General features: G+C 40.2%; 1 protein-coding gene across 1 annotated transcript in view; it reads left to right on the forward strand.

Annotated features, from left to right (window-relative positions):
* The window catches only part of TDRD5 (tudor domain containing 5), a 56295-nt gene that overhangs the window by 12070 nt on the left and 29394 nt on the right, over positions 1 to 14831 (forward strand). The window contains 2 exon segments of the mRNA XM_075541365.1: positions 825 to 908; positions 7375 to 7431. Of these exon segments, the coding sequence (XP_075397480.1) occupies positions 825 to 908; positions 7375 to 7431 (141 nt within the window).

Genomic DNA, 14831 nt, shown 5'->3' on the forward strand with positions numbered 1-14831 from the left:
AGCCCTGCTAGCTTAAATCAGGCGACTCCTGTCATTACTTGTTACCTCCTGAGTTTAGATTACCATCCATTATTTTCTCAGCTTTGTTTTTCTACTTCCTTCTACCTTTCTGAATGTCTGACTTAGCTCGTAACTCACAGAGATGCTGCTTCTGAACTCTGAGAGAATATGGAAGGCATCCTATGTGAACTCTCTTCCCCTCCTGCTTCTGCCCTCACAGCGCCTTCCTTGATCCCTCCTGGGCCCTGGCTCTTTGGCTCCTGTTTCAGCAGACGGGCTTTTCCTTCCCTTCGTCCCACACCAGTCGTGCCGCCAGTGCCCTGCTTCCCACTCCTTCCCACCTGTCAGGCACCTCTCACCATCCCACGCCTTGCTCCATAAAGCTCCTTGCCGTCAAGTTGATTCCAACTCATGGTGACCCTTTCAAGGGCAGGAGAGCTGCCCCACGGGGAAACATAATGCCATGCCTTTCTCCCCTGGAACAGCTAGTGGATTTGAACTGCTGTCATTCAGTAAGCAGCCGAGCACTTCACCCTCTGTACTACCAGGGCTCCCTTCCCTGCATTAGATGCTCATTAAATACGTATTTAATAAAGATCAAATGGAAGTTTATTGGTTCTCATTTCTCTGAAGAATGATATTCTATCCACTTAATTAGAATACATTTACTCTGATGGGCATTTCTCTTGTCTACTCTTTGTACGAACTATCAAGGAAAAAGGTGACCTGACATTGCAAGTTGGAACTGACCCCATGGCACTGAGTCTTCTTTGGGAGGACGGGCACAGGGAACTGTGGCTTGAACTTTCCTCCCTTTTTTGTAGTTGGAGAATACATTCAAATCAGTTATTGCCCAACTTGGACCTGGAGGAACTATCAATCCAGATATAAAAGAGAAGATAAAATTTGTAAGTACTTTCATTTTGAAACATAAGAATAATTGATTATATGTTTAGATATCATCTATGGTTAAGTTTAATTTACCTACTGGTATTTAGTATCTTATATTTATACCTGATCTTTTCAAATAGACAGCAAATAGCTAGCTATTCCTTTAGGATCAGAAAACACACGGCCACGTGGCCTTGCATTGTCATCCTTGTTGCTCTAGCATCAAAATGCTTTTTAATGTGAATTCCTTCGTTGGTGCTCTTCATGCTCTCCCGATCCAAGGGAGTCTCTGTTAAGGGACTGTTCGAGACATGATTGATACCAGTTTCCTGTACATGCATGCGTGGGGCTCTCCTTCACAGTTGCTTGTGTTAATGTGACATATATGTGCCACAGTATGTCGCCATCAGTAGCATGTGGATTGTAGGTAGCCTTGATTGTGATATAATTTTTAATGTTTAGTCCTGTCTTCAGATATTTACCTAGAAGTGCTGGTCAATGTGTATATTTTATTTTGATGATGAAAATTGCTAAATTGTCATAGACAAGGTTTGGATGGAGTTATGCTCCCACTGGCAGTGAGTGAGACTGCAGTGTCCGTAGCCCTACAGATAGATGCTCAGCAGTGTTGCTGTGTAGTCATCTTCACATATACTTCTTGACAGTTGCGTGTTTTCGTATGTTTAGTAACTGTATGTAGTGTGCCAAATGTGAATCTCTTGTTCATGTCCTTGAGCTAATTTGCCATCTGCCTTACGAATTAGTGAGAGGTGTTGAGTTATTATGGGTTAGGTCAGAGGGTGTATGTACACTTAAAACCTTGGTAGAAGCTGTTAATCCTGACTTGAATATTCAGGGTATCACTACAACTGCCCCAGTTTGCTGGGGGGAAATACCAAATGTTTGGCACATCCAGGCCCTCTTTTTTGATTTTTAATCCTTTAAAATGTGAGCTATCCTTTCCGAGGAAGAAATGATACTAGTTCCATTTCTTAAATTACATCTAGGGGGTTTTTTGGTTGAATACTGCACAGGGAACTTTATGAAAGAAGCATAACTATGAATTTTTCTGTAACTTTTCTTAGAAATTGTATTGTTGCATAAGATTATGGTTGTTTAAACCTTAGTGTTTGTCAGAGGAGGACTGCTTGTGTTAGTGTGGAGTATCAGGAAACGTTTCAGCGGGCCTTTCCTTTTGCGGTAAGGAAAATAGCAGAGCATTTCTAATAGAACTTTCTACTATCAGTAATCAGAGGTCAGTCATAAATATTGATTTATAGATTAATTCTTGTCCTCGATGTAGCTTCCTAAATTAGTGATTTTGGTGGTTTACCTCCCCCTTCCTACTAGCTTCCCCAACCTAGGTATACTTTAAAAATTAATATATTTAAGTTATTATAGAAAGACTTCTCCTTAGCCTTGAGTAAATCAATGAGAGAATATGTAGAATTAATGATTTAGCAATAAGTAGATTTCTGTTAAAAGGAACATTGTAAGAAAACTTTAATTTTTAAATTATGCTCTTGTTGCTTGAGATCAAATTGAAATTTCCTTTGTCTGTTATGTTAACAGACTATTGATACTTCCTTAACAGATTTATCTATACATATGAATTAAAAACTTTTTCTTTTAACTTGCTGACTTTTTGTGGTGCACAGTGATAAATTCTTTACTGGTTCTCCCACTGAAAACTAGAGTCTAAGTTTTCTCCCCTTGAATCTGGACTGGCTTTAAAGAGTTACTTGACATATTGTGATGTTTTGGGGGCTTGTCTGAGACCTCATGGAACATTTGCTCTTCAAACCCCAAGCCACCTTGCGAGAAATCCAATAACCTTGAGAATACCAAGCTAGCACCCTGATTAAGCTCAGGCTAGCCATGTGGAAAGGAAGAGAAACGTTTCATAGCTGTCTCGGCCTCCATCCATTCGATTCATCCCAGCAGTGGCTCCCTACTTTGTGGAAAGGGGGCAGCCATCTCTGGAGCGTGTCAGAATCAGGATTCCTAACCTTCAGAACCAGAAGACATAAATTGTTTTAATCTAACAATTATTGAGTAGTTTGTGATAGAGCAGTAGGCAATCAGAATATCTGTATTAAAAAATAGAAATGTCTTAAAACTGGTAGCAGTTGTACAATGCTGCTTGATAGGATTAAACTATGGAATGATATGATACCTCTATTAGCTTCCAATAAGATGGTTTTGGGAAAAAATAGAAATGTCATATATATCTGGCTAGACCAGAGCATGTACGTGCTCTCAGCACATAGAATCCAGGACAGATAAACCCCTCAAGATAAATAATGAGAGTAGTGACACCATGAGGGTAGGAGAAGGGTGGGGGCAGAAAGGGGGAACCGATCACCATGATCAATGTGATCCCCACCCCCACCCCAGGAGAACAAACAATAGAAATGTGGGTGAAGGGAGACAGCAGGTGGCATAAAATATGAAAATAAAAATAATTTATAAATTAAGGGTTTATGAGGGTGGGAAAGAGAGGGGAGGGAGGGGATAAAAGAGAAGCTGATACCAAGAACTCAAATAGAAAGAAAATATTTTGAAAGTGATGATGGCAACATATGTACAAATGTACTTGATACAATTCTTGTATGGATTGTTTTAAGAACTGTCAGAGCCCCCAGTAAAATGATTTATTAAAAGAAATGTCAAATATTTACTTATGTATTATTTTGTGGAACTGAAATAGATAATCCTTTCATGAATAAGCAAACACTGCCATCGAGTCCGTTGAGACTCACAGTAACTGCGTAGGACAGGGTGGAACAGCTGCATACTGCTTCTGAGGCTGTCGCTCGTCACAGAGGCAGGCAGACGGCATTGCCTTTGCCCTCTGGCTGGTGAGTTGTGGCTGCTGGCCTTTCTGTCAGCAGCCCAGTTCTTAACTCCCTATGTCACCAAGGCTCCTGTGGGTGTTATTAAATAAGTGGATAGCTCAGATTGAGAACAGTCAAGATTGTCCTGTCCTACCTCGATTATTCCTAAACCTGAGAAATATGCAGCTCTATATAATTATTTAATGGGTTGTACATAATGCTTAATTAAGGAGCCTTGGTCGAGTAGGGGTTATGTGTTGGGTTGCTAACTGAAAGGCCAGCAGTTTGAAACCACCAGCCACTCCTTGGAAGAAAAGCAAGGTTTTCTACTCTCGTAAAGAGTTAGTGTCTTAGAAACCCGGACAGGTAGTTGTACCATGTCCTGTATGGTCACTATGAGTCAGAACCGAGTCGATGGCAGGAAAGGGTGGCAGAGAGAGAGAGAAAAAGACTTGATCACTGGATTAATTAAGCAAAATCAGTTTTAATTTAATTTTTTTTAAATCTGCCATAGTGATATTGTCTCTGTGAATGTTAACATTCTACCTGGAGGGATTTATAATTAAGAAATAATTTAAAATGTGCAGTTATTTAGCTCTTTTAGGTGCTATTGAGTCAGTTTCAACCAAAAACATTACTATGTACAGCAAAATGAAACTGCCCAGTCCTGCGGCAGACGCACATGATTGCTGTAGCTGAGCCCATTGGTGCAGACGTGGTGTCTGTCCGTCTCGGTGACGCGTTTCCTTTTTCACTGGCCAACGTCTTGGTGTCTTCTCTTCTAAGGAGCATTCTCGCTCTATGAGGCCACCTTGTTCAGTCTTCTGGCAGTGTGTGGACTATTCAGTATTCTTTGCCAGCAGCATCATTCTGAGGCATTAATTCTTCTTTGGTCTGCCGTACTCATTGCTCAGCCAGCTCTCACATACGTGTGAGGTAAATGAAAATGCCGGGGCTTGGACCAGGTGCGTCTTAGTCCCAAAGTGACACCTTTGTTGTTGTTGTTTTAATCACTTTAACGAGGTCTTTTACAACAGATTTGGCCAGTGAAGTATGTCATTTGATTTTTTGACCTGCTTTCATGAGCACCTATTGTGGGATCTAAGTAACTTGAAATCCTTGCCAACTTCAGCCTTTCTGATGATGTTGCTTATCACGGTCCAGTTCTGAGGGTTCGGTTTCTCTCTGTAGAGGTATAACTCATGAAGGTGGTAGTCTTTGGTCTTCGTCAGTATGTGCTTCAAGTGCCCTTGGTTTTGTTTTTCTATCAGCTTGTTTTAGTTTACAGTGTGTTATTCTTACTGTTTATAGTAGTGAAAATTGAAAGTACCTAGCAGTAGAGAATTTGAGTAGGATTCATTCATTGCATTTTTATGTAGCCATTCATATCAGTTTTTGTGAGCTCAAGGAACCTTGGTAGCATCATGGTTACTGTTGGGCTGAAATCCACAAGGTCAGCAGTTCAAAACCACCAGCCACACCATAGGAGAAAGACAGGGCTTTCTACTCCCATAAAGAGTGACAGTCTTGGAAACCCCCAAGGGCAGACCTATCCTGTCCTATCAGGTCACTGTGAGTTGCCATTGACTCGATGGCAGTGAGTTCTTGGTTGGTTGGTTGGTGTATTCACATAAAGATGTAGATTTCTAGAATCAAGATTGGTATCTATTTAGAATCAAGAAAAGGGGATCCTTGTGCCTGATTCATACTCTTCCCTAATAGTTTTCTGGACAACCCAGTAATTATTTAGGAGAGATTCCTTATTAATATTTTTAACTTTTTTTAATTGGAATATGATTCACATTACAATTCAGTAGGCCAGTCGTATTAAGAAATGTTGTACAATCATCTTTATTAGTATTACATCATCTTTATTAGTATTACAATGTATTACCTACATTCTTGCATGTTCAGGTGAGAGCCGAGTGAAGGAGTGAAAGAAAGTACTGGCCTGCTGGCTGCCTCCAGGGGTTTTCAGAGAGTGAAAATTGAGCAAGATGTATAAACAAATAATTTATGAAAGCAGAAGGACAATAAACACATAAAAGGATATTCACAAAATCAAAAAAAGAATGACCTGCTCATCATCTTTGTATTATAAAGTGGGGAAATGTCTTCCTGGAAAACTGCTTGGAAATATTTTTAAAATCAAGACTGGATATCTTCACTTGCCAATGATATTATACAGAATTTGTGTGAAGAAAATAGCAAATGCCCCTGCCATCAAGGCAGTTCTGATTCATAGTGGCTCTCCAGGACAGAGTGGAGCTGCCCCTGTGGGTTTTTGAGACTCTTATCTTTGCAGGAGTTAAAATGCCTCATCTTTTTCTCGTGGAGCAGCTGGTGGACTTGAACTGCTAACCTTGCCGTTAGCAGCTCAACTTGTAACTCATTGTTACCAAGACCCCTTAATTTAGCAAGCACACAAGAAATACTTACATTGAAATGTTCAGGAAAACTAGATTGGTGTTGATAAAAAATTAGAGGAAAATGAAGCACTCGTTGATAAAGGCTTGGTTAAATTATCCATTTAGCCATGACTATCATGTAGCTGGTAAGATAATTTATGTGTGTCACATTAATATACTTGGAAATATCTCTTTGATATCTTGTTAGGCTTTTAAAATAGGTTATAGAATAGCTATTTAATATTTTATGTGGAATCTGAATAATGTGAATGTGCCTCCTCTCTATAAAGAAATTCTAATAGGACGATTTCTGAAATGCAGCAGTAATTATATCTGGATTGTGGAATTTAGGCATAACTTTTTTCCCTTATTTTATTGGTAGTTCTTATGATAGAAATTAGGAAGGCAGTCATAAATAGAAGATTTTATAAATGTATAGATTTAGGTATAGTTAAGAGCTGTGAGAGGCCCCAATAAAATTAAAAAACAAATAGGTATGTTGAAAATTTCATAGCAACCCTTTAGGACCAAGTGGAACTGCTCGGTAGGTTTTTGAGACTATAACTCTTGATAAGAGTTGAAAGCCTCATCTCTGTCCCGAGGAACGGCTTGTGGTTTTGAACTGCTGGCCCTGTGGTTAGCAGCCCACCAGGTAACCCACTACACCACCAGGGCTGAGAATCAGCTTGCTGGCAGTGAGTGAGTATTTTGAAAAATATATAGCCAGTAAATAAGTTGATACACATGAACTGATATGGATGAAATCTATGATATGTTATATTAAAACTGATCATAAAGTAATAATCTTATTTTTCTAATAAATATCAATCTTTACACATTTGGCTCTTTTTCTTTATTGTGGGTTTATTTTTCTGCTTTCCAAAATTACTGTAGTGTCACAGTATCTTTAACATTAAAATGAAACTATACCATAGAAGATTGCTTAATTTTATGTATTGGCTAAGCTGAAATTTTTTAAAGTATAGGAATTTGTGGAAAGCGACATTGTGCTATTTTTTAATAATACCAATTTGGATTTCTCAAATCTGGAAATATAAAGAAAATCTTTTTTGTTGTGACCTTGTAAAAATTGGGAACTGGTCTTTAAAATAGATATAATTTGATCATAATTCACTTGATAATATTTGATCTTTGCCTTTGTTCCTATTTAGACTTATATTGTGTGAATGTTGCTACTTTATCACCCAACTATGTGTATTTCATTTTCTATGTCTTAGGTTGTCTCCAAGTTTCCAGAGGGTTTGCTTATTTCTAAACTGCTTGGAGAGTTTGAGGTGAGTTTGTTCTTTTCACCAAGCATAGTTTCTATGCCTTAAATTTCTAGTGATAGACCCATATTTTGATACTTTCCCACTGATACGCAACATCAGTGACCTAATATTTATCAGCTTAATATTTAAATCTGTGATCAGAAAGTTTAAAATTATGCTTCTTAACAAATACTTGACTTTACATTGGAAGGGTATTTCTATTAGTTATTCTCATATCATTAGAATAAATATTAATTGGAAAGTCTGACAATGCCCATAAATAAAGAAGCAATACCTCGTATACTGTTTGTGGAATGAAACCACTTTGGGGTGCAGTTAGGCAGTCTCAGGTATCAAGTAAAGTTGGCAACATGTATCCTCAGTGGTAAAGCAGTTCCACTCTTATGTATGTACTCCAGGGAAACACTAGTATGCATGCAGGCACCGATATAGATAGATAGCTGTGTGGATGTTCATTGCAGCCTGGTAAAAGCCTGGGGGCAGGGAAATGGACAAATAAATTGAAATAGACATATTTGTTTATAACATGGAATAGTTCATAAATAAACTAGATTTGCTTTTCAGCGGGGATAATTTTTGAAACTATAATTTCATGCACCTGAACTTTAAAATGTCATGACATATATATATATATATGTTAGCTGTATGGCAGACTGTATCCAGAGTACCTTTCTTTCACCCAGTATTTTATTGGATTTTCACAACCAACTGAGACATAGAGAAGTTACTTGTCTGTGGGTCAGTATCTTAGGCTGGGCTCATTAGAAGAACAAAACCAGTGAGGCATGTACGTAGAGCTGTCTAGAGAAATGTATCCTGGCAAGTCCTAAGTGTGTGGCTCAAGCACAAAGCTGGAGGCTTCTCCTAACCCACATGGTTGCAGTAGACAAATTGGCTGCTCAGATAGTAGACTACTGGCTCATACCCCATGTTCCCCAGGGTGACAACTCAGATGCAGGTTAAGAAAGACTCAGCTTTGCCAGAGTAGCTATCTCTATTGGACAAACACAGATCATACTCAAGGAAACTGATTGGCTTTCAACAGAATGGCGACTCACAGCAGATCACAAAATAGAGGATCATTACATTACATTACATTACATTACATTACATTATGGAAGAGCAGTTGATCCAGTGTTGGCCAGACCACAGCTTAAGCCATACATCATCCTCTAAGCGTGGAGAATTATAGTGTCATGCCTGCCCCTAATGTACACGTAATGTATACGCGGAAGTACACTAACTCTGTGTACACTTTATATTTTATAAATTATATATACATATAATGGAACATGGAAGAAATACTCAACAATTACAGTTATCATTTTTCAAGCTGGAAACTGGTGATATCTAGTAATTAGAACTGTCCTCACCACCCATTCTGTATTACCTTTGCCCTCAGCAGGCACCTCAGCTAGTGGCCCCAATTTTTATTCCCAAAGGATCTGGGACATACATTAGTAGTGATGTCAGAATGGAGTTGCTGCCTTGTGTCATTTACTTTTATCACAAGGCACAGTAGTATAAAGCAATATCCTAAGGAATCTCCTATATTCCAAACAAAATGTTCTTTATCTGTGTAGTCTGTACTGCCATTCTGCTGTCCCCTTGGAAATCAGGATTGATCACACTGGCCAGCTTGGTAACTCCATTCTTAGTCTGTTGATCTAGAGCAGTATTTCCCACTGGGTGATGCATCCCCTTGGGTGCCCCAGAAAGATCCAGGGAGCTGCAAAAGCACTTGATCCTGGAGTATGAACTGCAGTACAGAGATTTTTAATCGCTAGAGAAGCACTAAGTAGCACCCCCCCCAAAAAAATGGGGTTGTAGGCCGAATAAGTTTGGGAACCAATGATCTAGAAACATAAGGAACCCAAAGTGACCAGGTGTTTCTTTTAACCTGCAGTTTAGTGGAATCAGTTTTGTGCCTTTAGGTGTGTGCATTCGTCCGCTTGGAAATACTTCTAGACCCCAGGATGAGGTCATGGGGACAGGAAGCAGATATTTTATAAATGGTTCTGGCTATCAGGTAAGCATTGGACTGATAACAACCCCCAGCCACTCCATGGAAAGATGAAGCTCTCTATTTCAATGAAGGGCTACAGCCTTGAAAACATGACAGGGTCGCTGTGAGTCAGAATGGCAGTGAGTGTGGTTTGGGGATTTTTCACTAGGCATAGACATGAATGGAGCCACTCCCATCTCCACCCTGAGCTTGACTATGGGAGAAGAGCTCCAGACAGCAACTGTTGGTTTAGAGGACGTACAGCCTCCTGGAAAGCGTTTGCCCCAACCTGGCAAGGTATTGCCTTAGAGCTGTCAGTGTCATCGTGCCTTTAGAAGATTCTTCCACTGTCCTATCAAGGCAATTGTTTTAGGGTAGTCGGAACGTGGCAAGCCCCATGAATCCCATGAGCACCGACCTGTTGCTGTACTTCATTTGCTGTGAAGTGAGTTCCTAGCTGCAAGGTGATGCTGTGTGATGAAAGTGGATGAAAGTGCCATGGAAGTGGATAAGGCATTCTGTAAGTCTACAGCCTGGGCAGCGTCTGTCCCAATAAGACAACACTCTTTCCATGGTGGAAACGGTGCAATGTGATCATCTTGCCAGCAGGTTGCAAGATCATCGATCTCAGGAATAGTGCCATGTAGGGTCTGTTGGTCTCTGCTGCTAGCAAAGTGGTCATTTATCAGGGGCTGGAGCCTGGTCTCCCTTGGTGCATGGAAGTCCTTCATGCTGAATCCATGCATGATTTCCATCCCTGATACGGTGGCCACTTTGTTCATGAATTAGTATTAGAAAGGGTTTCCTATCTAAATTCTTGCATATTCAGGGGTGATTGGTTCACACAATGTCCCGTCCTATCCATTTGATTGTTAAAATCCTCCTCTGCCAAAGTCACCCTTTGTGAAACATGAAACACGGGCATCTTTACTTTGTCTGGTCCTTAATCGAGGGATATGGTGTGTAGCCATATATTTGGCCATTTCTCCTTCCAAGCACAATGTCCAGCTGTGTGGACTGCATGAAGTCCTGCCGTCACCGCTGCTCTTTATAGAGGCCCCAGAATGGGGCTTCAGTTTCAGGGGTGGGTAAAAGGGAGACAGTGTCAAGGAAGAAAAGGAATGTTTCAAACTGTAGTGATTGTACAGTTCTACTTGACACGATTGAACTATGGAATGATATATGTACTGACTTCCAATTAGTAATAAAATAGAGAATGGGCTTCAGTGCTGCCACTGCCCGCTTCTAGGAGGTGCCTGCATATAGTACAGAACCATTGGTAAGCCAGTCATGTGCTTTCTATGCCTCCGTTAAGTGTTCATAAAGAACTCCCTGGGAGATCCTATTACAGCTCAATCTTGTATATCTCACTTTCAGTCGAGGGTGTGCTGCTGTGCAGTTCAACTTGATGACTCTATGGGCCGGACAGTTTGTGATGGGATGTTCAGGCTGTACGGTGACTCCGTGGTGCGTGGTGAAGTTCCCAGTCTCTACTGAGGCACAGTAATGCCACACAAAAGAAGCAGCTTCTCAAAGAAGAGTAGTTATCAATGGAGGAAGGTTGCAGAGGGTGGCAAACGCCTTATCTATAATAGGTCAGATGGCAGACTTCTTGCTCCCAGGACAACAGGGGCTGACAAATCCCCACATCTGCAGGTCAGATAGACAGCTGGTAACTCACATCCTAACAAATAGACATGAGAGGATGGTGAATCGAATGCAGAGCAAGCTTTCCAAGAACATTCTTAGGTGTCGAACACAGGTCATGCCCCTAGGAAACATTGGCTTTTTACATCAGATTTTAAAAATGGAGGATTGTTTTGGAAATGATTATATTACATTACAGTATGGAAAAATAATGTGCCTGCAAAACCACAGAACCATAGTTAACATGTAATAGTAATCCAAACAGTGAAATATCTAGAAATGGGAGCCATGGCTTGAACCCTAGGCATTCTGGGAATGCCATAACTGTGTAAGGCAGAAATCTATCAAAAAAAGAAATCTCAAATATTTCCCAATAAAAAGAGCCTTAGAAAAATAGTAAGACTTCACCCTGTCAAAGGCAGAAAACAAGACAGTGCTGCTGAAATATAGTTCTCACAGGTTTCACTGTAGTATATCTGTAGATACAATTGGGTATATTGCAAGACAGAGTAGCATAAGATGTGTTACTTGCTGTATTTATAGATGGTATGTAAAGTAGGGAAATAATCTACTTTGACGAGGCTTTTTTTTGTGAGGTGTGCATGACTTACAACACTTAGAATGGTAATTGGGCCTGAAAACCAAAACAGCACAAAATAACCCGTATGTATTCACTAGAAAGTGTGAGAAGCCATTTGAGAACACTTGGAGGAATTTTTGTACCTAATAGCAGAGAGTAGGTATTAAAACATGAAGGACTGGAAGGGAGCCCAGTCAAGGATCATCCAGGGCTCCCTTCCAGACAGCCCTGCAGAGAATTGACCATAGAGAATTGAGCATAATGCAGACAATGGAAACAGTGAAAAGAGAAGGTCAAAATATAGAGAGGTCAGAAAAAAGAACCAGGGAATCTCAGTAACAGCTACTGTAATTTTGAACAATACATGCAAACCGTGGAAGTGCTCTGAAGAAGAGTTAGCCTTACAGTGGATCCAAGGGTAAAAAGGCTCTATGAGACTCTAAATCCTACATAAGCCTATTAAGATGCTATTATTATTCAGTAGACTATAATGGAACAATCTTTCAGATAACTTGTAAAAACTGTGGAATTAATATATGTATGTATGTATGTATGTATGTATGTATGTATGTACAAATACTGGAAGTGGACCCCAAACAGGCAGAAACTAGAGAGGAGGAAATAAAGAATTGGAGGAGAGATTACTGAGTAGCCACAGTATAGCCCCAGATAGTGCTGGACATTTGGAACTTGGATAGAAATCAATAGCTTTACTAACCCAAAGAACCAGAGGACAGAGTTTGGGGCTAAAAACTGAGAGGACAACTCTTGGAATAGAGAAAGTTAACACCAAATTTTGAACATTACTTTGTCAAAACTTGTGCATGAACTAACTACACATAGTTGGGGCAAATTCTATGCCAAGTTTAAAAGAACTAACGGGATTTCAGTTGCTGCTTGCTATAAAGATGATAGACTGTGAATTTAAGTTATTCCAAATTAATCCTTTGTTAAAGGAGGAGGTGGGAACAATTGTCTTCAAATAATTTTTGGCTATCTGCTATGGTGTCTAGGGTTAAAAAAAATTGTAAGTCCCCAAATTACTAGATTTACAAAGAATGTGATCATTGGTGAAAAGAAAACACCATCAATGTTAGCAAACGAGGGTTTCAAAATTCCTCTTAGAACTATCTTGTTTTGTGCCCTCAAGACAATTCCAAGCCACAGTGACCCTCAAACACAACAGAATGAAACCTTGCCCAGATGGGAAGAAATTGAGAAGTAAAGAATGCAACAAAAATTTTCAAAAGGCAGCTCCAGAAGGCAAAATATTATAATGGAATGTGCAAAGGTCTGGAGATACAAAGTCAAAAAGGAAGGACATGTTTAGTCTATCTCAAACTGAAAGAACTGAAGAAAAAAGTCACATCTCGAGTTGTAATATTGAAAGCTTCTATGACAAAATATTGACTGCTGCAGGAAGCATCAAAATAAGGTGGAAGGAATACATGGAGTCACTGTACCCAAAATAACTCTGACATTCAGTTATTTCAAGAAGTAGCATATGATCAAGACCTACCTATATACTCGTGTTTAAGCCACATTTTTCAGCACAAAAAATGTGCTGAAAAACGGGGTCAGCTTATCTACGGGTCAGTGGTACCCCAGTGAGGACAGCATCTATGATGACCTCACACCAGCTGAAGCTCTGCATTGGGATACGGATGCTGATGAGGAATCCAGTTTTGAAGGATTTTAACTCTTTACATTTTAGCTTGGTTGCTGATTGAGCTCAGGGAATAGTACTCTTAAGATATCATTGTTGATAACTTATTGTTTTTGTTGAATCTATTTTCCACTTACTGTGCTGGTTTACTAATGTTTAATGACTTATCCTTTTATTTATGTTTGTTATTTAAAATATTTAGATACATTACCCCACTGATGTTTCAATTTTTAGTAATTTTATTTTCATTTGTTTGGATTGTTGAAACTTACCAATAGCTTCTGCATTTTCCACCCTAGGCTTATACTCGAGTCAATCAGTTTTTCTGGCTTCCCAGGTAATAATTAGGTACCTCTGCTTATACTCGGGTCGGCTTCTATTCGAGTATATACGGTTGATACTATGCTTGCTCTTTGCCAAAAGGCTGATAAGCGATGAGAACCAATTGTGTTGCAGGAAGAAGTCCTAGCTTCACTGAAGGAATTAACAACAACAACCAAAAAGTCTCTAGGAAGTGACAGATATCAGTAAAAATGTTTCAACAAGCTGATGAAGCCCTGGAAGAACTTATACCTATGCTGATGGACGTATAGTAGAAAATGTGAAACATGAATGAACAGATGAGGTACCCAGTAAAGCAAAACAAAACAAGGCCTACTAATAATTGATTCTGACTCCTAGCGACTGTATACAGGGCTTCTGAAGCTGTAAATATTTGTGGAGGTAAACAGCCTCACCTTTCTCATGTAAAGCAACTGACGGCCTTGAACTGCCAGTCTTGTGGCTAACAATCCAACACTTACCCAACAATCCAACCAGAACTCTTAATATCTCAGTTGGCAAGGGGTGGGGTTGTAGGGATGTGGAGGAGAGACTCGAAAAACCCAAAGGATGTTCTAGAACTTAAATTATCTGAAATTTGAAAAATCACTGGGAGGTCTACAGTAGATTGGAGATGGTAGGAAAAAGTTTGAGAAATATAAGCTCAAGACAGAAAAAAAATTATAGAGCCTGGGAAAACTGTGAGATAGTGTCAAGTGATCTACTGTATGCCTACTTGGAGTTTGTGGTAGTTAGAATGATTTAATGTCAACTTGAAGATGGAGGTGTGGCCTCCTCATAAGGAGGACCCTGGGAACCACTTTCTCCCTCTTCCTCTCCTTCTCCCTCTCCCTCTCTCCCCCCCTCTCTCTCTCTCCCTCTCCCTCTCTTCTCCCTCTCTCTCCCCCTCCCCCTCTCTCCCCTCTCCTCTCTCTCCCCCTCTCTCCCTCTCTTCCTCTCTCCCTCTCTCTCCCTCTACCCCTCTCCCTCTCCCCCTCTCCCTCTCTCTCTCTCTCCCTCTCTCCCTCTCCCTCTCCTCCTCCTCTCTCCTCTATCCCTCTCCTTCTCCTCTCTCCTTCTCTATCCCTCTCCCTCCTTCTCCCTCTCTCCCTCTCTCCCTCCCTCTCTCCCTCTCCCCCTCTCCCTCTCCCTTTCCCTCTCTCCCTCCCTCCTTCCACCTTATT

This window comes from Tenrec ecaudatus, chromosome 1 (genome assembly GCF_050624435.1).
Source record: "Tenrec ecaudatus isolate mTenEca1 chromosome 1, mTenEca1.hap1, whole genome shotgun sequence".
Taxonomy (NCBI): domain Eukaryota; kingdom Metazoa; phylum Chordata; class Mammalia; order Afrosoricida; family Tenrecidae; genus Tenrec; species Tenrec ecaudatus.